This window comes from Corvus hawaiiensis, chromosome 19, assembly GCF_020740725.1.
Source record: "Corvus hawaiiensis isolate bCorHaw1 chromosome 19, bCorHaw1.pri.cur, whole genome shotgun sequence".
In the NCBI taxonomy this organism is placed as follows: domain Eukaryota; kingdom Metazoa; phylum Chordata; class Aves; order Passeriformes; family Corvidae; genus Corvus; species Corvus hawaiiensis.
Window position 1 is genome coordinate 2960412 of NC_063231.1, and position 23921 is coordinate 2984332.

Genomic DNA, 23921 nt, shown 5'->3' on the forward strand with positions numbered 1-23921 from the left:
CATAAAATGAATCCACAAATTTATTTTGTCATGATTGTTCTCCTTATATATTTATTTTTATTCCAGCAGTCACTCAGAGCCTTGATCTTTTTGTTACATGCTTAACAAAGGAACAGCGTGCCCCAAGGAACTGATAGTCTGTGTTATTTCTAACAGATACACACCAAACAAACAATAGAAAGTTTCAAAGATTTTTTTTTTTTTTTAAAGTTTCCCACTCATTGTTGGATGTTTGAATACATGCTTAACATTTACTTACACATTTACTAAAAGCTTAGGGATGTTGTCAGCTTGAATAAAGGCATTGTTAACTGCAAGTGCTGACTCCAAGCAAAGTGCACAATGTGGATGGGGGATTGACACCAACACAGAGGCGGCTGTGGCTGCAGAAAGGGAATATTTTGAGTTATCTTTTGTATGGCAGGAAATCGGGGCATTGATACCCATCAGTGAAAAGCGGCACAGGGCTGGACCCGGGAAGGGGCTCATGCTGCAAATGCCACTGAAGGAACCTCCAATGATGCTTTTAAAAAAGCTGAGCTGCACAGAGACCTTCTGCAGAGCACCCTGGAATCACAGAACCATTAAGGCTGGAAAAGACCTCCCAGATCATCAAGTCCAACCTTTGACCAACCCTACAATGGTCACTAAACTGTATCACGAAATGCTGCGTTCACGTGTTTTTGGAACACTTCAAGGACGATGACTCCACCACTTCCCTGGGTGGCCTGTTCCAGGTCTTGACCACTCTTTCAGTGAAGAAATTTTTTCCTACTATCCAGCCTAAACCTCCCTTGGTGCCCCTGCCTTTCCCTTGAGAGGAGAGACAAAAACCCCACAGACTCAGGGTGCTTTGTAGGACCTACCATATGGTTAATGTTTGCTTCCTCCCAGCAGCCAGGACACCTGTGCACAACTCAGGATCATTAAAAGTCCTCGTGGTGCAAAGATTTAACAGAAGAAATGACTTGCTCTTTTCCACAGCACCGAAATACTGTACTCTCCAATAATTTACAGGATAAAATTGCTATTGAGATAAGATAAGAGGACTACTTATGATAGATCTTGCACGCTGTTTTGAAGTGATGCCAGGCATTAACTTTAAAGTCTTATAGCTGTAAGACTGTTACATGTTCTGATGCCAAAAACTGTAACCAGACCCAAGCATGAACTTCAAATCTGCCCAGGGACTTTTATGCTATCACAGCTTCTGAGAAATGCTGAAATCCTGGCTTTGAATGCATAACCCATCTTCAGTACTCAACAAGGTTTGCAGTACCAGGAATTCGCATCAAATTAATGAAATATATGTGGGAATTATGTGTGAATTGGAGGCTTTTTGTTTTCTTTTTGTACATCTATCTTCTGAGGTAAAACACAAACAAGCATAAAAGCTAAAATGAGCAATGTAGAAATGCAGTAACAAGCAGGGTCATTCCATGCATCAGGAAAATCACCAAAAACCCAACTAATCTGACAAAAATCCTGCCATAACCCCAAAGTGTCCATTCATAACCAGCCCAGGATGACTCTCAGGAACATTCCTGGAGCACATTTTGGATAAACTACAAAGCATGACCCATCTTCTCCTGCTCTTTCAGGACCAGCTTTTCCAGCCCAAATGGTCTGGCTTGGTGAAAAATAAGGAGAGAGGAAACCTCATCACACATCACTCGTCCTTTCCTTGTGCTCAAGAACAAGTTTGACCCTTAACAGGACTTTGAAGCTGGCCAAGAGATAGCAATTAAATGTACAAATACATGTGAGTACATATACATGTGTTTCAGAGAACAGATTTGTATCACCCCCATCTGCAGGTCCTGGAGCTCAAATTGTTCCTGCCAAAGACAGCAACCACACGGTGCCAAAGAGAACTGGTGCCCTGCTCCTTCCTTCCTTCACATCTCCATTTTTACTTCTCTTATTTACAACAAACTTCTGCAGAGGATTAAACGAGAGGTTCCTTTAAATCTGAGGGTTTGCAATGCATCTGAAAGTCATTTAATTTGGGAAATTCAGATAACACCGCCTTTGTCAGGTTCCCCTACTCTAGATAGGGTTTGCCAGCACAGAGCACACATGTTTTATTTCATTAGGAGAGCAGAAAATGTCTTAAATTTAAATTTAGAAAGAAGGTATTTTTACTATAGCATGTAAGTATAGCAAACTAACAACTCTTCCAGTTATCCATTCAACATTTGTCCAAACCAGAATTTACTGTATGAACTCACAGACTTTTCCAATCACATTAGAACTGGCTGTTGGCAGGTTTTGTATTGGGATGGCAAAAAACCTCAACTAACTCCTTGGATCAATCACAAATACCTTTAACTGGACCCTTTTTGGACTATTTCTGTGCTGCATAAATTCCATGAGTAATTAATGTTCATTTGAGTATTCCAGCTATTCTATCAGCACAATGGCAAGAAAAGTAAAACCAAAAGTTCAGCATTTGATCAAAGCTGTGTCAAAATGAAAAAGTAACATCAAAATCTCATGGTCGCTGTAGATTCCTGCATGTGATTATCTCTAAAATAGCAATTACACATAAGCAAGTTTGTTGCCCATGATTTTAATTTTCTAGGAGGGATCATGACAGATGTCATGAATAATGCACCTTTTTGAAGATCTCACTGAAAATTCTCTCTCAAAAGGCCTCATATGCAGTGGCCAGAGCCTGAATACTGATGGCAATTCCTGAAGCTACCAGAACCCTCAAATCTTTCTCTGAACCAGACAGGGAAGCTTTTGCCATGTAGAATACTCTTAAAAACAGCAGAGGACTTAGCCCAGGTACATCACAGAACATCTCTTTTGTAAAACTGAACAATGTTTTGTTTTGTTTTGTTTTGTAATGCAGTTTTTACTCTACGGCTTCAAAGTGTAACATTTTGTCCAAAGAGCAGCAGAGCTTATGATGGATAACTGCTGAGATGAAGAAAAATGGATGAAAAAATAAAAATCCAGGCCAATTTTTAAGCCTTTTTTCCCCCCCTGAACAGAAAACAAAACTTAACTTATTTAGTTAAATTTTTCCAGGTTTGGAATGAATCCCCCGTCTGTCAGCTGTGCTAAGTGGACTTGCAGCACTCTTATAAAGACAATATTAATTTTTTTTCAGTTAAACGGGCTTTCAGATGCCATGTAAACATGTTTGCTGTTGAACGTCTACACCATACCTGACCTTGGAAGTGCTTTGTGTTGGCCAGAGAACAAAGAAATCAAATGTTTTGCTTTCCAGCCCAGATATCCTACACTTTGAAAAGCTCTTAAAAATGTAAATGAGATAATAAGCTCCACTGCAACAATGTGGGTGAATTACAGCTGGAGAGAGGTAAAACTCATTTGATTTATTTCTAAAAATGGAAAGGATCCTAAAATAAAATCATATTGTTTGGGTCACACACAGCATCCAGAGGCCCAGGAAGGATGGAAGGGAAAAGTAACGGCTTTGAGAAGGCACCGCTGGAATATTCTGGGTAGATTCTGGGACCTGGAGTGGAGTTCGTGGATGAGTCCATCCCAGTCACTGTGATCCAGAGCCGCTGGACACTGATGTGGAAGGAGAAAGGAACCTCTGAACTGCATTTCTGGGTAGGCACCTTTTATTCCCCCTATTATCCCACTGGGGATTGATTATCTCCAGCAGAATGTTTAATGAAGTTTATTTCGGACCCAAGGGAGCAGCACACGTGGGGTTGATGGATTTCTGTGGGATACCTGAGGGGCAGACTGAGGCTCTGAAAAAAGGTGTTTTTTTAAAAAAAACCAACTTGTAAAGCATAGAGTTTTGACAAGGAGCCCTAAAGAGACAAAAAGGTGCAATGCCAGCATTTCAAAATCCCTTATCAAGGCAGGAATTAATTTTTGGTGTTAGTTACAGGGCTTAATCTAAATCAACTAAAAGCTGGTAAGAGAAAGAGTTCAAAGAATCCTGGGAACAAGTATGGAACGGGAACGTATGAAGGATTTAGTATTTTATATATGAAAACTGATTTGATTATCCTTTAACCCCAGGATATTTTTGAGAAGTGTTGGATTCTCTGAAAGAAAGTTCTGTTCTGAAGAGTTACATAAACAGAAACAATTCCTATTCTTAATTTCTTTGTATTGATTACAACTGTGAAGAAACTATTTACAAAGCTGTGATGTTTTGTCTTTAACCTGAAATAATTTCTTATTTTTTGTATGTTCCTGAGAGCAGACAAGGCTTGATTCCTGATCCCATCACATCGATGGGAAGTCACAGATCACAACCATTTATCTCTCTGGTCTGAGGGTTGAATAACTAAGTGACACCTTCAAGAAAAGGAAAATTTTCTAAAAAACATTAAATACCAATGTACTTTCACTATGAAACAGAAAGTGCCAGCAAAAAAGTCGCTGCTCATCCTGATCAGATTATGCTGGATAACGGCAGAGCCTTTTTAAAATGGAAATATGTAATTTTTATTAGCTGTACCAGCAACTCTGCGCACATGGATGTGCATCTGTATCCAGAAAAGCCCTCGATATTTATGAGCCGTGCAGAGTAAAGCTACCACTAAAGGTAGTGAGAGTTAGCACTTTTCATCTTCAAAGAATTTTTCAAATGTTACCAAATTAATATAATTAGTTAATGAAAGATGCAGTAATAAAAGCTACCCTAATTACCTACTGTAGTCTTAATTATCTCCTTACTAATGCCCACAGAAGAAGGCTTCCACTTTACATCCTCAAAACATGTGCCAACAATAATTCTGAATACAGGCTTCTCTTTAAGTGCCTTCTAAATTCAAATTACATCCATTGATGTGTTTTCTCTCCCCGTTCATGAGAAGAAAATCTCTGGAACTTCGGGGGGAAAAAAACCCCACGTGAATGTTAATAAAAATTAAAGCGAATTTTCTTCCAGAAATACACATGGAGATGCTTTAAAATGTTGTCATTAAAACATTTAATTTTAAAAATCTTTATCACTCCATGAAGCCAGAATTATGGGCTGTCTGGGCAAAAACTTCTTTACATTAAGTGGTCTCATAATTTAGAGTCAAACACAATTCTATCCAAAGGAAGCAGCCAAGAATCCCATCCAAATTTATCACAGATTTTTAAAAACAATCATTAATTTTGCTAAAACATTTCATGGAGATAAATAAATTTATCTGGGTTTATTACTACTATAAATAAATTGGGCAAATATGTCTGTGAAGACCACTGATGTAATGCCATGAGTCAGAGCAAAACAAGGGTGTTTTAAAAAGTGAAATAGTGATGTTTGAGCCAAATTGTTGGGGCATCCTCAACACTTTTTGGGTTTTTACTGAGCTCTTGCCCATGACACTGCAAACAAAAACCTCTGTACTTAGAGTTCTCTCTTGGTTTTGGTGCAAAGCAAAGGAAATCTTCTGGTTTTAACCTAATACATATGTTTGCTGCTCACATATGGCAAAATTCCTTTCTGGTGGGAACTTTTTTGCTGTTGTTGCAACACACTATATATCCAAGAAGTCTCCTTTGATCTTGAACTATTGCTCCACTACTCATTATGCTACTGATTCAATATGAAAGGCAAAATTTCTGTGGTTTCTGTTAAAACAATGGCTTTGTTTTTGCAAACAAAGTTTTCCACAACCTATGTTGCTGCCTACAAACCTATATGCAGGGGCCAACATTACTGCAAGAGAAAAGAAAATCTATTATTTTACACAGAAAATAGTCATGGTGTTTAATAACACAAATTATTTCTCTATCCTATAGGTACACTACAATTGCTACTATGATTGTACAGAAAATTTAGGCTTTACTGCTCCTCAGGAACAGAAATTAAAATGCCTTAAGTGATATTTGACATCTCTCTTTCCTATTTTACTTTCCTTTCAGTGATCTCTCAGCCTGTTGCCAGCAGTCCAACTCCAGGATCTGGTTGGGATCAGCTTGGATGGGTGGGAGAAAGGGGAAGACCTGCAAAAGCTGCTCTTCACAGTGTCCTACTAGAATCTTCCTGACTAATATTTAATTTTAACCACTAAACACTATTTCATGAAGGGTGAACATGAATTACAACACAGAATGAAAATGCAAATTGGTAATACCTTTGTAAATGTGTCCCTACAGGAGTTGGTTGCCCGTTTTCTGCTGCCATTATGGAAAAAAAAATGTTTCCTTGGTCAGGAATCAGATAAAAGGCATAATTTCCAAAGGCACAGAATTCATCAACTCCCACTTGGAATAACATGAGCTCCCATATACACCATGGCACGTTTGGAAGTTTGGCTCATTTTGCTGACATTTCAACATGGGAATGGAGATCTTGCAAAATTCTCCAGGCTGGGGCTTTGCCCATCCCCACCAGTCAAGCAGCTCCCTGTTGCACCAGGCTATGGCTTCAGAGATTTGCCAGAAGGAGATGCCCTCGGGAAGTGTAACAAATCCTCCCCTTGAGGGACTATGGGAAGAAAGAAAGGGGTTCAGGAAGAAAAGGAATAATTTGACTCCAGGAACAGAACCAAGCCTCTCCAGCAGTAGGGGAAAAAAAGCAGGTCATTTTACATAAAAGAAAAAAATACATGCAAACATTTTGCAGAGTGGCAGGCTCTAACATAAGCCATTTTCATTTTTGACTATTTATGGCCAAGAGACTGACTGGCAGTACACTATAAACTTGGGATCATCAGCATTAGCTCCTGAGCAGTCCCACAGCACTTCCACATCAGACTTCACCTGGATTTTGGGTGTCTTTAGGAGATTCCCTGAGCACTCCTGGAATTGTCAATATTCCTATTTTCCCTGTTTTGCTCCTGTAAGATGTTGATGCGTTTTCAGCATTTTCTGTACATACCTAGTTGAGTTGACCACAGTTTTAAGATAATTTTCCTGCAAAGTCTTTAGCCCTATTAGAAATTTTTCCCTGTGAGGGTGGGCAGGCCCTGGCACAGGGTGCCCAGAGAAGCTGTGGCTGCCCCTGGATCCCTGGAAGTGTCCAAGACCAGGCTGGATGGGGCCTTGGAGTGCCTTGGGACGGGCTTTAAGGTCTTTTCCAACCCAAATCATTTCAAGATTCTATGATTCTAAGATATATCCCTAAAACACCTTGATGGCACCAGCAGGGCTATTTGTAGACTTAAAATTAGGCAGGGGCTTAAGCATTTTGCTGAGTCAGGGCTTCGCTGCAGGACATTATAAACGCAATTCTTTTGAAAGGCAAAGGATGCCATAAGGTCCTGCAGAGATAACAGTTCAAAGAAAACAGCAGCATAGCTGTAAAGTTGGGCATTTTTTGTCAAGGGAAGCCAAGGAGGGAATTGTTTTCACTTTGTTTTAGTGGCTCAGGTGACAGGAGGGAAAGGAGGCAAGGTTCAAAGGCTGTAATAAACTGGCTTTCATCTGCTTTTCTCAATGGGCCACAAAACCCAACAAGCAGTTGCCGTGGCCAAGCACTGCTTTGTCTATGACCAGGACACTTCGGAGCTGTTGTGATGAAGTCAATCAAAAGCCTGTCAGCTGGAAGATTTACTGTAATATTTACCTGGAGTATTTTGTAGTTTGCTTTAACACTGCTTCCCCTTCTTTCCAGCCTGCATGAGTGTCATGGTCAAGAGCAGAGCAGAGGCTGCCGAAAGGAGAAAAGCACTGAACTGTTTCCCCCTTGCACTTGCCGAGGTTTAGGCAGAAACACCAATGGTGCACATTTACCAGATAAAATGAATCTTTTAAGCCCAAAGATACCATGACATCTTAAGCATACACTTATGAAGGAAAAGTTCAGAACTCCATTTTAAACCACTTATGAGAGGATTTACCAAGATTCTGCCTAATGTTCAGCTGACACTTTGTCAAAAACATTTATCACAAAGCTTTTGAAGTTTCTTAGCTCCCCCTGAGTTATTAAAACTTGAACTGCAGAGTTTGTTATCAGCCTCAGAGCACACACAAAATACATCAGGTATTTTTTCAGTCAACCTTTCAGTCTGATTTTGAGACTATTATACAAAATACAACATTCCCAATCAGGTTAATGTCTGACAGATAATGCTGAGCGGGCGGAACTGCTGCGCCTGATTGATCTGCAAGACAATTTTCATTTCCTAATTTGCTTTTTATTAAACACTTTGCAATCAAAGGGAACGGCAAGGAGTCTGCCATTCTCCGAGCAGGTCTCCTGTGAAGACCTGATGTCGGCTTCAACATTTTCAGGCAACTTCTTGAATTTTTGATGCTCTGTTGCAAGAACATCTAAAACATTGTGTCAATGCCGTGCTAGTGAAAAACTGCTATTGTGAATAGAAATGAAGCAGTAAAACATCTGGTTCTGCTGCTTGCTGTACTCTTAACAACAGTTCTGCAAAAAACAAACATCAGGGGTTCAGGCAGAATTTCCTGCAATGACTTGGAGAACGCCTGAGTCTTGATAAAGCAGATTTATCAATCACTCGCTGAACAAGGCAATCTTCCACCGCCTGGGGCTTCATTCCCAACCAAGTTTATCAGTAAACTGCCACTTTAAGTGGGTGTTCGGACACTTCACACCTGGAGCCAGCCCAGAGGTTCCAGCAGACCCCTGGTGCTCTACAAATGTCTCTTTAAAATGCATTGCTCACCACAGATACACAAAGAGCTGGAAATATAAACATTTCTAACAGGCCTTACAAAGCCTCTTATTTTGATATGCTCTTTTAAAACAGAAATATGAAAGGCTCAGATATTTCTAATCAATAGGCCAATCTGATTCCCAGTAAGAATGAAAGAAAAGCTATTTATTTTGTGCAATCAAGTGCTCGGTATTGCTGCAATTCTCCCATTACATAAAATAACACCCATTTTCTTGCACACAGGCACACACAAAGAAATCGAATAAAGTCTTTTTACCTTTCAAAGTAACCTTAATCAACAAAATTAACTTGCAAGGCAAACCACTGCTTTTTGAACTGAACAAGAGTAAGCTTGACTCAACACATGTGAGATGTGAGAGGCAGCAAAGTAATATCTGCTAAAATTATGTCTGGAAGCCAAAAATGGGGTGATTCTTGACAGGAGAGGATGCACACTTGGAAATTCTTTTATTCAAAGTCTTTAATGACCTCCAACCCAATTACATTTGCAACAAGACAAGACAATGCAGTTGCTCCTATTTAAAAGTATGTGTGAAAACGGAGCATTTTTGAAGCCTGAATCTTTTTTTTACTTTTTAATCATGTTGAGATGAAGCTCATTTACTTAAAAAGAAAAAATGAAACAGAACGTCCTCTGCAGCTGGTCAAACAGATTACGAAACTCTAATCTCAGTAGCCTGAGGAAAACCAAAACAGTTTTTCAAGTATCTATTTTACAGAGCATTAGCTTTATACTTTTAAAAAGAGGCATTAACATAACTGATCAGAACATCCCAGAACGTTTCTGGTCTAGTTAATCATATGACGTTATGACAGAGATTCTTGCTGTCATAATGCCAATGTTTCTAAACATTTCTAAAATCCTTTAAGTTCTTCTTTTTTTTTCCAAATTAGACATGGGTAAGATCTATTTCAGTTTCTTCAGAAGTTTTTCCTTCCATTTTAGAGCTCTATAAAACTGGTGCAGAGTATTTTAGATAGACAGACACATACACACACAGCAAGGAACAATGTCCGGCTCCATGACCTATTTAAATGTTTCTTTTAGCTTTTTATACAAAACATTTTGCTCTAATTCCTGCATAACTCATTTCTGGGAGTCCTCACCACCTTATTCCTTTAACTCTGCTGTATTCTTTACAGCTAAACTGGAATCATCAATAAAAAAATCAGGATTTGTCTAGTTTAAATTTATTTGGTTTATTTCCCTTAAAAGCAATTATTTAAACATTCCAGCCACACTTGTTGCAGCTCTGAAGATCAAGGTTTATTGGACAAGCTTCCAGTGGGTCTGGGCCCCTCTAAGCCAGCCCTGGTAAGATCAGACTGAGGATTCCTGGGAGAGATTCCTGACACAAGCACCTCTGCAACAGGAAACAAACAGCCTGTGCTGGACCTTTTGGTGCTGACAGTTTCTCCAGGATAGGTAAGAATAAAGTGTAATTTATACACAGGCAAGCCAGGAAGAAGATGAGAAGAGAAAAACACTCGCCAAAGCTATGGCTGTGCCTCAGATATCGCTTTAGTGGGGTGTCAAGAGCTCTTATCACAGTTGTGACAAAGCAGATCTGATTTCCACTGAGTGCTTTTGGGGTTTGTTTGTTTGTTTGTTTGTTTGTGGGGGTTTTTTGTTAAGTCAGTTTCAACTCAGTTTTGAGCTGAAGACTCTGCTGTTTCAGTGTGCAGATCTTTCTGGCAGAAAAGTCTTACATGAAAATGCACAGGCAGGAGAGGACCTCAGTCCCACACAGCATGAATTCTGTTGAGGTACTTGTGAATCTAACAAGCATCCACAAGATATTCTCCTGCTTTTGCTTCCCAGCAACACTCACAGGGTCCTGACAAGGCAGCTGAAATACCCCCAAAAAGCACACAAAGCTTTTAAAAAATATATATGTAAATAGTTACAAATATTCCTATATGGATGACATTTTAAAAATACAAAAGCATTAAAAATAACAGGAAACAGATCAGGTTCTGAAGTGCCATGAGTTTCTCATTTGTGCAGCTACACATTAACGTCTCTCACCCGACCTGCACAGCTACTTCATGCATCCAAAAACCTTCCCCTTACCACAACTGAGACAAACACTGCAGGAAAAACACTATATGGCACAGTGTGAAAGAATTCCTGTATTGGTAAAGTTGCATAAACCTCGATCTGTTCAGGGTCTGATAGGGAAGCACAAATGAGCTTGGCCTCTGCTGAGATGTAGAAGGGACATCAGCTTTTCACTTCCATCACAAAAGCTGAGTTAGAAACATAAATGAGTGCTCAGCAACACCAAACTTGATTTGCAAATGTACATTTCCATACAATGATTACAAATAGACACAAACATTGAGTAGAAGTGATGTGTTACTCTGGTAAGAGGAAGAAAACAATAGATCAGGTAGGAGTCCCTCCTTGGGGCTCAGAGCACAGCTGTGGTCAAAGCTGTTTCCAGGCAGACAGTTAAAGTCCACTGATAATATCCAAATTGTTAAATAGTCTTCAGTAATTGCTGTTCTACCTTGCTGAATTAAAAGTGTAAAACTGGGAAGGACATTTATGATACTGACAGTAGAAAGAAAAGTAAGAGGAATTTAAATACAGCACATACAGCTGTTTTCAGGAGCCAGAGAGTGTCAATACACATCTTGGATTTCTCCTTCCAGCTGCCTGCAGAGTCCTGGCTTGGTCCAGTGGTGCAGGTGTTCCTGCAGGTACCTAACATTTGTCAGCTTGAGTTCTTATTTATACAGTTCCATTCTGCTCCTCCCAGGCTTCTCAGTAAGCAAACAAACTCACTTTTCATGTTCAGTGTTCTTGTTTGTACTTTTACCCTTTCTTACATAACAAACCTGGCAGAGAGCAGAGCAGGGAGAGTGCCCGGGGCTCCTGCTGTGGGTGCAGGGGGTTGGACACTCACTGTGGGCATCACCCCTCCCTGAGTGAGCACATCCTCTTCCTGGGTCTCCTCCAGGTTAGATCCTGGTGTGGAAAGGTGGGTGCAGGGTGACGAGGGAGTCACACTGGCAACAGAAATGAGAAGGCCAAGGCAAACCATGGTACCACGGGTGGGAGCTCATGGGCACGCACGTGGAAAATGGAAAGGAAAACATTACAGCACTTCAGGATTTAACATCTTTTCAACAATTTTAGTACAGACAGATAGCACAACCTTCTATTGAAATGAAAATGTGTCCCTGAGACAGCGACTCTCAGGAGCCTAGATGGACTCAATGATCTCAGAGATTTTTTCCAACCTTAATGATTCTGTGAGTCTGTGAGTCTGGACCAGCACCACTGCCCACTTGGCAAGTGCACAAATGATGTGTTTTCCTAAACCACAGGATATCTGCATGAAGTTTTAGTGCTGCCATGTCCTAACTAATTACTTCCCTAGAAAAGGGACTGGTTTGTTTTCCCTTGATCTGGTTCTAGAAGAACTTGTATCCACTCCTTTTTGTATCACAGATGAGCTGATCTGTTTTCAGGATACGATGAGTGATGCTCTCCTTCACCCCCACACCAGACTTTATTTCTTTGGGATGGTGTGAACTGTCAGACAGCAAACCCCAGGGCAAAAATGAGCTGGGACTTCCTGGCAAATCTCAAGAGGGAAGAGAACAGGGCATTGCAAGTTTTGTCTTCTAAGGCCAACATGGCCTGGTTCGAAATCCATGATCTCATGCCATGCTGGGCCAGGAAAATGGCATATCCAGGGCATGGGTTTCCAGCATAAAATACAAGTGAGGTGATCTGATGTGACTCTATTCACCTGCCAACAGCCCTGGCAGAAAAATAAACAGGTTCTGGGGATGAGCTGCTGCTGGAGGCAAAGCAGGAACCATTAAAAGAGCTGCCCTGACCTGTGAGGAACTGGTGTTTTTGCTTTGAACTTCAGCAAATCTTAATGAATTCTTCATAACTGGCAATCCAGGGTTTTCACTGAGGATTTATTTCTCTGGAGGTGCCAAATGCAGGAGACAAATTCAACACTGGAAATACAAATTTGGGGTCTCGCAGTTGGTTGTCCAGGCTGGTGAAGGCAGTTCCAACACCACTGCAGGTCACTCTTTGTGCTGTATCAGGAGTTCGATTTATAGGTAAATATGCATAAGTGCTGAAGAATTTGGTTTCCTAATTATTAAAACATGTTGATTTAACGGAAGTTACTGACTTCAGTGTAGTGGAAGCTTAAACTAAAAGTAAGAAGAGACAGTTTTAGTAACAGAAATGTCTTGGGGTGACCTTATGATGTGTATCCCATATCGCTGCCTATGCCCAGAAATTAATTCCTGTGCCTTTCTATGCCTCTAAACTGAGCCTGAGAGGGGGAAGGAAAAAACTGAGCAAAACTTTTTCAAAGCAGTTTGCAGCTTGTTCAAGGTCACACACAGATAGCAATGGGTTTTCCCCACTGCAGCAGGGGAGGGAGGAAGCACCCGGCTTGCTGCTCCCAGGACAGTTTTTTGGCCAGTGGTTCAGCTGGTTTTTTTTTTCTCCGGAGAGAGACTGAGAGTTAAATTTTTCCTTCCCTGGAATTTCGGATTTTTCCCCTTTTCTACTGGACTGCTTGATTGCTTCAACATCAGAGCACATCAGGAGGACTTTCCACCGGGCACAAAGGGCCTGGCCCCGGGCCAAGCCCCAGCTCCGAGGAGACCAAAGGGAGGACTCTGACACTTTCCCAGGTTTTTCTCCACAGCAAGAGATTTTATTATTTAGCATTATTTTCCTTTCCCATGTGTTTGTTAAATAAATAGTTTTTATCTCTTTCACTTTCCTTTGAGGAAAATTTATTTTTTCCCGAACCTGGTGGGGGAAGGGTGGTTGTGCCTTCTCTCAGAGTATATTTCTAAATTTGGCCAAACCGGTACAAGAAGAAGTTAAAAAGTGGTTATGTCCTCCTTACTCAGAGGAGTAAGGTTTTGGTTGTACTCATCCCTGCTTTACTGCTCTTCCACTCCTCTGTTATCTGGCAGTTTTGGAGGGGATGCTGCCAAGAAGTTCATTTAAAATCCTAAATTTTATCCTGTAGGCAACACTTCAGTTTCCTGGGAATAAATTTCACAGACAGAGCCCTGAAGAAGAAAACAGGTGAGCTCTCTTTGCCTCATAAATCAGTCAGGCTTCCTGAAGAGGCCAAAGATACAAAACTACAGACGCCTGCACAGAAACATTTCAGAAAAAGCTTCAGCCTTGAGGTTCACAGTCTTCTCCATAAACCTCAACTCCTGAGTCTTCCTCATGCATGTTTTCAAGGGTCAACAAATCAAATATTTACTGTCTCAGATCCTGTTGATCAGTGAATCAAGACATGATGGTGCAAGAATCAGCAACAATGAACTACTCCCAGGAAAGGCATCCCATGCTCCAATGCAGGATGGAGTATGGATGGGAAATGCACATCCACATGCAACAGGCTCAAAGAATAAAGTATATTTTTAATAAAACTAATCTAGTTTTCCATCTTAAACACATGTGCTGTATGAACACATAGAGGCAGTTCCTCGGGCTGCAAGGCAACAAGGTGTATGAACAGAAAATATTCACTGTACAAATTTTAGTGGGAAAAGGAGCAGAGAATAACACACAGAATAGACTTTTTCCTTTTTCTGGACTCCAGTGCTATTTTGGCTGCCAACAGTACACAAAATTTCCACTGAAGGGCAAGTCAAACCAATTTCCCTGAGAAAGGAGGCATCCGAAAACTCGCTGAGGTTATTCCATTAGTGCCTACGCATTCTCTAAGCGGATGAGCAGCTTCACTTTGAATCCATGTCAAACCACAAGGACTGGCTGATAATAACATTCAATTAAAATGATCTCGTCCTTCTAGAAAAATCTGGGTAACAGCTCCACCTCACCTTTTCTAGCTGGGCACAATGGGGCGATTGATGCTGCAAGGAAACAGGATAGGTTTGTACCGAGGAGCCGACAGGTCAGGTTTGGTGACAGTGTTTGCAGGTTTAACCTCTTACACAAATTTCTGAGATGAAAAAGCCACTTCTGCTGAGCACACAACAGTGAGAAAGCCAGAGTCAGAGGTGGCAAACACCAAGCTGAGCTAATTAGACAGGTGTTTTGAAAAACCCCAAACTTTACACTTGACGCATATTTGGACCTTTTGATGTCGTACTTGGTGCTGCTTCACACCACTCAGGGCTCCAGAGAAAGGCAGGAGCTGCTCCCCTGCTCAGCTCTGGGGGTGACTTTGCCATCTGATCTACTGAATATACAGATAAAAGTCGCCACAGACCTTTTTCCCTTTTCAAGTGCAGTACTGTCATTTGGAAAGTTCTTTTATTCTCAACTCCACTGACGCAAGAAAGTGGCAGGAATATGGCAGCTTTGGCTGCTTTCCTTTGGTAGCTCTTTGTAAGTAATCCTTTAATGCTAAGAAAACAATAGGTATTTTCATTTTGGATGGAAAAAACAGTCCAGTTATAGAAAATTAAGGCAATGCCTTTCAAAAAGTCTAAGAGTGCTACTGACCACTTGATTCTTCTGCTACCCTGCCTTTAAATATTGGTAAATAGTTACCATGCACAGCTATCAGATTCTCCAGGTTTCTCTTGTTACGCTCAAGAAAAGCCCAACTATTATGAAAATGGTTAAGTTTAACAAAGATATTTCTATTTCCCTGTGATCTGCCATTCAAAAGCGTTAGCCAGTCATTTTTTAAAAACCACTCTTGATATTTGATCTTCCTGAGTTTCAGTTACATATAAAGCTGGAGAAAATTCTAAGTGGAATCTGAAGATTTCTAAAGTCAACACTCATTTTGGCAGGAGCATTTTAATGCATAAAGCTGAAATCCTCAGTGACTCTCTCCTGCTGATATCCCTGGAGCAGCCAGCACCATGATTAGCACAAAACCAAAAGCAACCTATAGCAGAACATACAGCTCTGCAAAACAAGGATGTTGACACAAATGCTGGAAGTGGTGTAGGCACAATGGGATCAGCCAGGGCAACCTGGTGCTGCTCCAGCCCGCTCCTGGGATGAGCCACGCCATAAGAAAGATATCTCAGGGAAAAGAGATGTTGATAACAAAGCAGGTCCACATCCCCAAATCCCTGCTTGCCAAACCCTGCAACCTGCCTTGCTGTGCCAGGCTCTAAAAACCTTCACTGCAGAGTTATAAATGTTTGTGGCCCGCGGAAGGTTTGCTTTGAAGACGTTGCTTTCCCCGGCACTCTTTTGTTGGTGGAATCCATGGTTCCCACAGATTGTGTTTCCACCTCCATGGCTGGAGAAGCCCTGCAGTCAAGGCTGCAGTTCCAGGAGCAGGGAAGGAGGCTGCGTTCCAGGAACTCACTGGAACTGGAACAAAGCACAGCCCTTGGAAAGCCTACGCAGCCCTGTGCACACTGTTTTACAGATGCCCCGTCTTTGGACGGCATTAGACACTTGGTTTTATCTTTATCTTTTTTTTTTTTTTCCCTCTCCAGTAAAGTCTCAGACTTTGGAGCACAGGCTCTTCCTCCCAGGCGTTCTGCCTCCTAACTTCTGGGTATCTCCCCAGTTCTGTCTTTTTTAAGCACCACTTTCTCCTCCACATGAAAGTCCTTCTGCTCTTTGGAGAGAAAAACATCTTTGATATGCAGCAGTAAACTCTGCATTTCTGTGAGCATCACATCTTAAAAAACCTGATTTCCATTTTCTTGTAACACAGTTCTAAACACTGTCTGCCCTTCATTACAAACTGTGTGGGCTTATATCAATATTACTTAACACTTACTAAAAGAGTGTTTTGTCTGCACCTTTTTAATTACCCAGGACCCCTCTCAGTGTTATTACTCCTGTCTTGTCAATTGAAAGCAGTGAATTTTATGGCTGGTTTTGAACTATTTTTCCCCATTTTTCCAGTGCAAAATTAGTGTAGTCCACATTATTAAAAGAAAGATAGTTTAGCTGCATATGACTTTATATTTTATTATGTTTTTATAGAATCTTTAACTCCATAATTTGGAGACAGGTGGCATCCCTTCTGGGGCTAACAAAGGATAAAAAGCACTTCATGCAGCAAAGTGCCTTCTGGAGGGAAAATATAACACTGAGGACAACAATGATAATGTAGGAAAAAGAAAAAATACCAACTTTTAAACCTGTCAGATAAATCTGGACTGCAGTTCAGAGGAAAAGGCAGGCACTAGCTCTAGTCTTTTAAAAAACTTGTAAGTCTGATTTTGCTGTTGGCCATGGTAAGTTCTTCAATGTGTTGAGACATGAAAAGTCAAGAAAAATGCCAGAGTGCAAAGCTTGCTGCAGGAAAAAAAAAAAGATGACTCAATTCTTTGTCTCACAAAGCATGTCAAAGATATTATGAAGTACTTACAGATGCTCAGCCACTCAGATTGCCTGGCTGGCCAAACATCTGAAACCCTGTAATTTTGAAGAGAAGGTACTATGCTTCAGACAATGAAATAATTTTTGTGGCAGCAGAAAAAGAGAGATGATTTTGAAAAGAAGAGTTTTTTAAAATCAGAATTTCAGTTGTGATCAGTAACTAAGCTTAACACGAAAGTCAGCCTATTTTAATTATCATTTATAATGAATGCGACAATACAGGCTTTTAAAGATAACCATGGAATGGAATCATGAGACAGAGCAGAAGAAAGAGTTGAAAACCTCAGGGCTAAACCCTCATTTTTCTAACAGACAGAATTTGGGTGAAACTACTATTTACATCAACAAAGACCGTGAAGAACAGGTGCCCCAGAGTTTGGACCCCATGAAACAGAGAAAGCAAAGCCATAAAAGACCTGCAGATTTCATTTCCCTATCTTTTGGAAGACATGACCTCCTCTGCTGATCAAACAGAATATAGGAAGTTATGATCAAGATAAAGTCATTTGCCTGGTAGATGTTAAGGTCTGCTTTACAATGCTAAAGCACCAGTGTTGGTGCCTTGTAATTCCCTGCTAATAAAAGACACTGCAGAGTTATGAGTGTTATTACAGGCTAAAGTCAGTGACAAAGAAATAAAGATCCATGAAAAAGCACAAGATTTAACATCAAGATGGTCCCTTACAAGTCTTTCTTTCACCATGCCAAATGGTTTATCATGGTAATGTTTGGCCACAAAGGCAATTAGAAGGATTTGAAGTCTCTCTGGAGAACTTTGTGACACGCACATCTCCAAGGCTCTGTGGTGACTGACAGAATTTGGCACGGCTGTGGCCACAGAACCACCACCAACAGTGGGGCAGGTTCTGATCAGATGTCTTACAAGACATGAGCCAGTGCCAATAGGGACATGCTGACCTTCTTTTTACAGACATTGCTGGTAAAAAAAAAAAAAAAAAAAAAGACCAAAAGACCTCCATCCAAGTTAAAATAGAAAATGCAATAAAATACTTTAAAAATCTTATCAATAATGTGGGTCTGTTGACAAAAGTTTGTTCTGAGTTAGTGGTTGAGGTTGTAGGAGTTAATTCTGCCACCTCAGTGTATCCTGGGGAATAAAGCAAGTCAAGACTCCCTTACCAGAAAGCCCTTGACACAATATATGTCTTTATCCTAAGAGTTTTAGATTTTCATTTAGAGTTTACACCAAGATTTCAGGGGTTTTTCCCCCTAATTAATGCCCTCTGTGCTATCAGTTACACAAGATCACAGACTTCTGAACCACCAGTCATTAGAGTCTTAATTTCCACCTTTGCCACAAACCTTGGGTGAAGTCAAGGTTCTGCCCTCCTCTGTCTCACTCTTAAAACAGGACCAAAAAAGCTTCTTCTCCAGATCAGGGCAGCTTAGGTTCTGTGCTCTCAGATGCCGCTCCTCCCCTAATAAGCACTAATTAAGGGCATTTAAACCACTTAGATTTACCTTTGCTTGGGACTTTTAACCAATAAATTAGAATTATTTATTTCTTACCAACTCCAACCCTGGCTCTTGCAGAGTGCAATGCTGGTGTTCCAAAAGGTGTTTTGAGGACAAAAACTAAATATCTCTGCAGGGCTGCAGTCACTCAGTTCATGTTCCCAGAGATCTAATGTGTTTTTCCTTTTAATAAAGAATATTATTCGTAGTTACAAGTGGAATGTGCTAATAAACGTGGCTGATAATGAAATAGAACTACAAGCAAAATTAGCTTGCGGATCAAATTTTTAAAACCACAGGTTTTTTGATAGAGAAATTTGGTATGTTTTATAGTTGCATGGATGATATTCACTGTGTCGATAAAACCCTCAATATTTAGCAGAAGAAATGATCCTTTGGCTCCAAGATACAACAACATCTAACAAATATAGAGGATGTCAGGCATACTCAATGCCCACAAGGGCCCAGACAATTTAAACCCAGAAGTTTTCCCCTTTGTTCTGCTATGGCTATAAAACATAAAACACTTCAACTTTTTTTTCCCCTCTCAACATTTTCAAACATAACAATGAAAAAACAACTGTTTCAAAATTTTTCACATGAAAGGGAACATTATTATAGGCCATTCTTTCCTAGAAATCTTTTAAGTCTTATTTATTAACAGAATTAATCTGATCATAAGCTGGCTGACATACAAAGTGTTGACATATGTCATCTTCCAACCATGCTTTGCTAATGAAATTTTGGTGTTAATTCAGGGATATAACAGAATCCTGGAATCTGTAACAGGAATCAAACAACAATTGTGGTTCATCTGGCAAAAAAAGCATCATTTCCCCCCTTTTCTGTTGTGGGTTTGTCGCTGTATGCTCTCCATCATCCATTTCTTTCCAGAATCTACTTTTTGATGTGGAGTCCCCACTTGGCCATCAACTTCAGCATTAAAATGCTCTGAACATGTTCTGCAGTTCCAATCCCAGGAAATGTTTTGTACTTTTAATCCCAGAATCCGAAAGGATTTCATAAAAAAGTAAACAACTAAGCCTAAACAACTAAGGCTGGGATTTCATAAATAACCTCCAGGTATCTTTACGATGCCACCAACTTCTTGTTCTGCCCAGTCCAGTAACCAAAAGCAGCAGAGAAGTTTGGTAAATGCTCTGACCATTGGAATTACCAAGCTCCAGGCTGCTGTGGGTAAGTCACTACAGGGATGCAAGAAACATAACTTAAAAAAAAAAAGTTTAGCCCACACTTGAGTGCCCAGGGAAGCTCCTGCACAGACATTCCCAGGAGTTCAATGCCCAGCCCCTCACTGGAGGGTGCCGGCTGCTGTCCCAGTCTGAAGCATCACAAAGGGGTAAGAGATGTGGCAGTTCAGGCAGCTTTTCCAAACATCTGCAGGGCATTAGCACAGCTCTGATCCCAACTGATCCTGGGGCCCAAGGCAGTGGTTCCTGATCTCTGGGGTGAGCACAGGTGAGGCACAGCGCAGTGACCAGGGGAGCTCTGCTGATTTGCCCTCTCAGCCCCAGCTCAGTGTCCCTGGGCTCTGCTCCAAAGAATTTAAGTCCTGGTAAGCTCAAAGCACAGACATCTCCATGGCACTGAAGGGTGAGCTGGGTTTTTGGGGTCAGACCTCAGCTGCTGTGGGCTCTGCCACAAGACATTGCTACTCCACGGCAGTCAAAGTGGTCACCCTACAAGCCACAAGAGAGGAATGTGATGAGCCGAAGTTTTATCCTGATTTTACGAGTGATAACAAGTTCGGCTTGCCCTTAGGCCAGACCAACTGCAGCCTAACACAAGTGCCAAGGCCTTCAAGCATTTGTCTCAAAGTGACCCAAACTGAGGCCACTGAAGCCAAAAGCGTTGTTCAAATTGGGTTTTTAGGTCATCAAAAGAAGCAAAATGTTCTTGAAAATTTCATTTATTCTTCTTGACTAATATTTAAGATACTACCTTAAAAAATACTGAGTTGAAGGAGATGGGTGCAATTGTGCAATAATAAATCAGAAATCTTTTACTAGCAAAGAGACTCAGGAATTTGAATTAACATCAAAATCATGTATTATGGCATCCACATCTGGATATCACTTTACTGTCCAAATCCAAAACTTCTCTGAGAGACAGTTGGTTTCTGTAAAAATGTATTTCTCCCTTTGAAAGGAAATAATAATTGGAAGGTCTTACAGGAAGCCACCCAATACCAATAGAGGAAATTGCAATCTGTTCCTCAATGTTAGTTTAAATCAATGTTATATTTAGCAAAGGCTGTTTTTTAATGATAGTATTTTCATTAGCTTTTACCACACTGAGTCTCCTCGAAGGCTTACACCATATTAAGAATTCCTTTGTTTGTAGAATGTTTCTTTAATCATCCCTCGAGGTCTTCAGCTTACCCTAGGTTAGATGTTGTTCCCCATCTCCAGGACATCCAGAATTCCACTTTCACCAAAACCTTTTTTTTTCCCCCAGGCCAATAAAAAGCAAAGTATTTCTGCATATGCTTGCCGAGAAATATGTGTGGTTCTTAAAAATACTAAGTGATCAAATATTAAAACCACCTTTTTCTGTTTCCAGAAGTATACACAGCATTTTAGCTTCCTAGGAATTTTCTGCTTGGGGATTTGGATTTCAGTAAATTTCCATTAAATCAGTGGTTTCAAAGGAAGATTTTTTTCAAAAAAGTACAGTATTAATGATCCTAAACAAAATTCAAGAACTGCAAGGAAAACAGCTCTTCCAATTTCTTCTCCAAGTTGACAAAATCTTTTAGAACATACTCCCAGCACCAGTGCTAAAAACTCTCTGGGACACTGCTCAGAAATCCTGTGCAGAATTTCCCTGTGGTTTTTATGGATTTCATTATATTGTGAGGTAATAACATCAAAATTAAGTTTATAATAGCTGAACACAGATTTACATGCAGAAGGGTTTCATACCACCTATAATCACTAGTGTTCAAAAACTGGTGTTGCCAACTGCTGAATTATTCCACTGAATGTAACTTAAGTGAATCCAGAAATTCAACAGTAGAATTTGCACCAGAAGAAAAAAGCTGCTGAAGAGTCTAAACCATGTTTTTCCAACATGTAACTCAAGAAGGTACCATGATAACTTGAATTACACTGTGTTTCTGACTCTGTGGAAGATGATTCCACTGTCACAGGGTTTCTGCAGATCTTGGTGGCCACTGGAAAAGTGAACTACAAACAGTCCATGTTCCTAAGTGGTAAAAATTCACTTGGACCTGAAAATAATGTGATTTACCTGTGTTCTATCTGCAGAGTCTGGTGATAAAATAACCTACCTGTGGTGATTCCATTTGGGTAACAGATTAGAGCCAACGTTTTTATAGTTACATCTTTCACAGAATGATCAGAAAGAAAATTCTTTTCCTCAACAAACACACAAATATAGGCAGACTTTTTCCTTAAGAAAAAAATTATCATTAAAAAATTGATGAAAGAAACGGAAAAGCACACTGCAGATGATGGGACAGTAATGACAACCTAATGCAAGTCATTCCAATATAGAGGACAGCATTAACTGTACCACAATCCAACAGATTTCCAACATTTAAAACCTTCCATGGTATCTCTTAGGCACAAAAAATTAGGTAAATTGTAGGAGTTGATTTTTTCATGAGTTCTGACATTTAATAATGTAATTCTTTGGTACAAGTAAACGTCTTTACAAAGGAAAAGGAATTTCCTTCATCTAGACACCCACTCATGAGGCATTTTCATTGCCAACATGAGCAGATTACATGAGTTTCAAAATTTTTCCATTGCTCTTTACTACTCCGAGAAGAAAAAAATGTTTACAAACTAATTCTGCTCACTTCCACAGGTGGGATTCTCTGCAGCCACTTCGAGTCAAGGTGTCAAAACAGCAAGAACAGAATCTGGCTATTCAGTCTTAATGAAAAAGGCCAAAGAATGCAATTCTAATGCAAAATATGTATAAATCCAACAAACAAAACTATAGTTAACAAACACTTTATTCCATTAACATTCAGCATGGACTTTGCTTATATTTTTCAATGGAGGCTAAGGACAAACTTTCCTTCAATGCAGCCTTAAACATGAAAGTTGGGAAGGTTTGTGAAAACCAGGCTGCAGCCCAGGCCATGCTGCTGCCTCACTCTCCTACTTTTCACCTTTCCTCTCTTTCAAGCCCTGAAAGCACAGCATAAAGGTGCTGAAAATACACTAAAACATCAGGGCCAGTACAAAAAGAAAGAGAACAGGAAAGATTCAAGTATTTGACTGACGTGGATGGATTAGATTTGCCAAATCCAGGCGTTTTATGCAGGCATAGGATCAGCTATGTATATATATATCCTTTTCCTCTGAAAGGGAGCCTGAGTCATCAGCTCCATCAAAGCCAAGGTCTGGGGATGTCTGGGTGAGCACTGTGTGAACAGGAACCATTCCCGCATTCAGAACTTTTAATTACCCTCACCCAGGCATCAGCGACTGAAATCCCCAGATTACCTTGATTGCTCTGTCATTATCTGTCATCAGCTGCTGCTTCTCATCTTCCAACTTCTGTGCAACTTCCTGGAGCCGCTGCTCCGCCGCAAGCTGCTGCCGGCTGTTCTCCTCTGTCAGGGAGGAAATGGTTGTCTTCAGTTCAGCTATCTCCTGAAAAGAAAGCAGCATGTTAAAGCTCCCCTCAGTAAAAGACATGTATTTTGCATGTTTTTTTATATAAACACGGCACTGGCAAGCTCTGCTGTGCAAGCTGGATGTTTGAAATTAGCACCCTGCACACTAGCAGGGCATGAAATTCCACGCAGAGAAAAGGAATAGAGCAAGGCTCTAAATGACAAGAATCGCTGAACACAAAATATTTGGAAGTGTTTTCCACTAAGACATTCCAAAATATTTACTTATGAGAACAAAGCACATCTGTGATCTTCATACTCAAGCCTGTTCTCCGTCTCCCACCGCTCCGAAAGCAGGAGTGTGAGTTTACATTGGGCTGGTGGTGCTCCTCTTCCAGGAGGAAATTTTACAGCTTGATACTGCTGAGAAGAAAAACACCCACGTTCACACACTGGACTGAAATTTAAACTTGACAGTGAAATTTCTGAGCTGCTGAAAGGAGCAAATTTTGCTGAGCAATACAGTGGGGACCTGACTCCACATCTAGGACCTTCATCTAGACCTTTTAGGTGATTCACTCGTGATTTGTTGAATTGTATTTGTTCTACCTTTTTCATCACTGGGCAAAGTCGTAACTAACCCTGATCCTTCAGGCATATTTACAGAATTTTATACTGACATGTCATCACCCAGAAAAGCACTTAAACATGTGGGAGAGTAACTGACTTTAATGTATATATTCAAGCTTAAGGTTAAGCTGCTGTAGCAGCGTATTATAGTCTAATTCTAAAAGCACTTTAGCACACAGGCAGTCCAGTATTTGCCAGGCCTCCTTACTGGCAGAGAAACATTTAACTACATTAATTACATGGTTATTTAGGAAAAAAAACCAGTTAA

At 40.4% G+C, this 23921-nt stretch overlaps 1 protein-coding gene across 5 annotated transcripts in view; it reads right to left on the bottom strand.

Moving 5' to 3' along the window:
* Nucleotides 1–23921, bottom strand: part of CEP112 (centrosomal protein 112) — a 158266-nt gene that overhangs the window by 18229 nt on the left and 116116 nt on the right. For all 5 annotated transcript variants that reach the window (XM_048323684.1, XM_048323681.1, XM_048323682.1 and 2 more), the window contains one exon: nt 22911–23060. In XM_048323684.1, coding sequence (XP_048179641.1) covers nt 22911–23060 — 150 coding nt within the window. The remainder of the gene's footprint in view (nt 1–22910; nt 23061–23921) is intronic.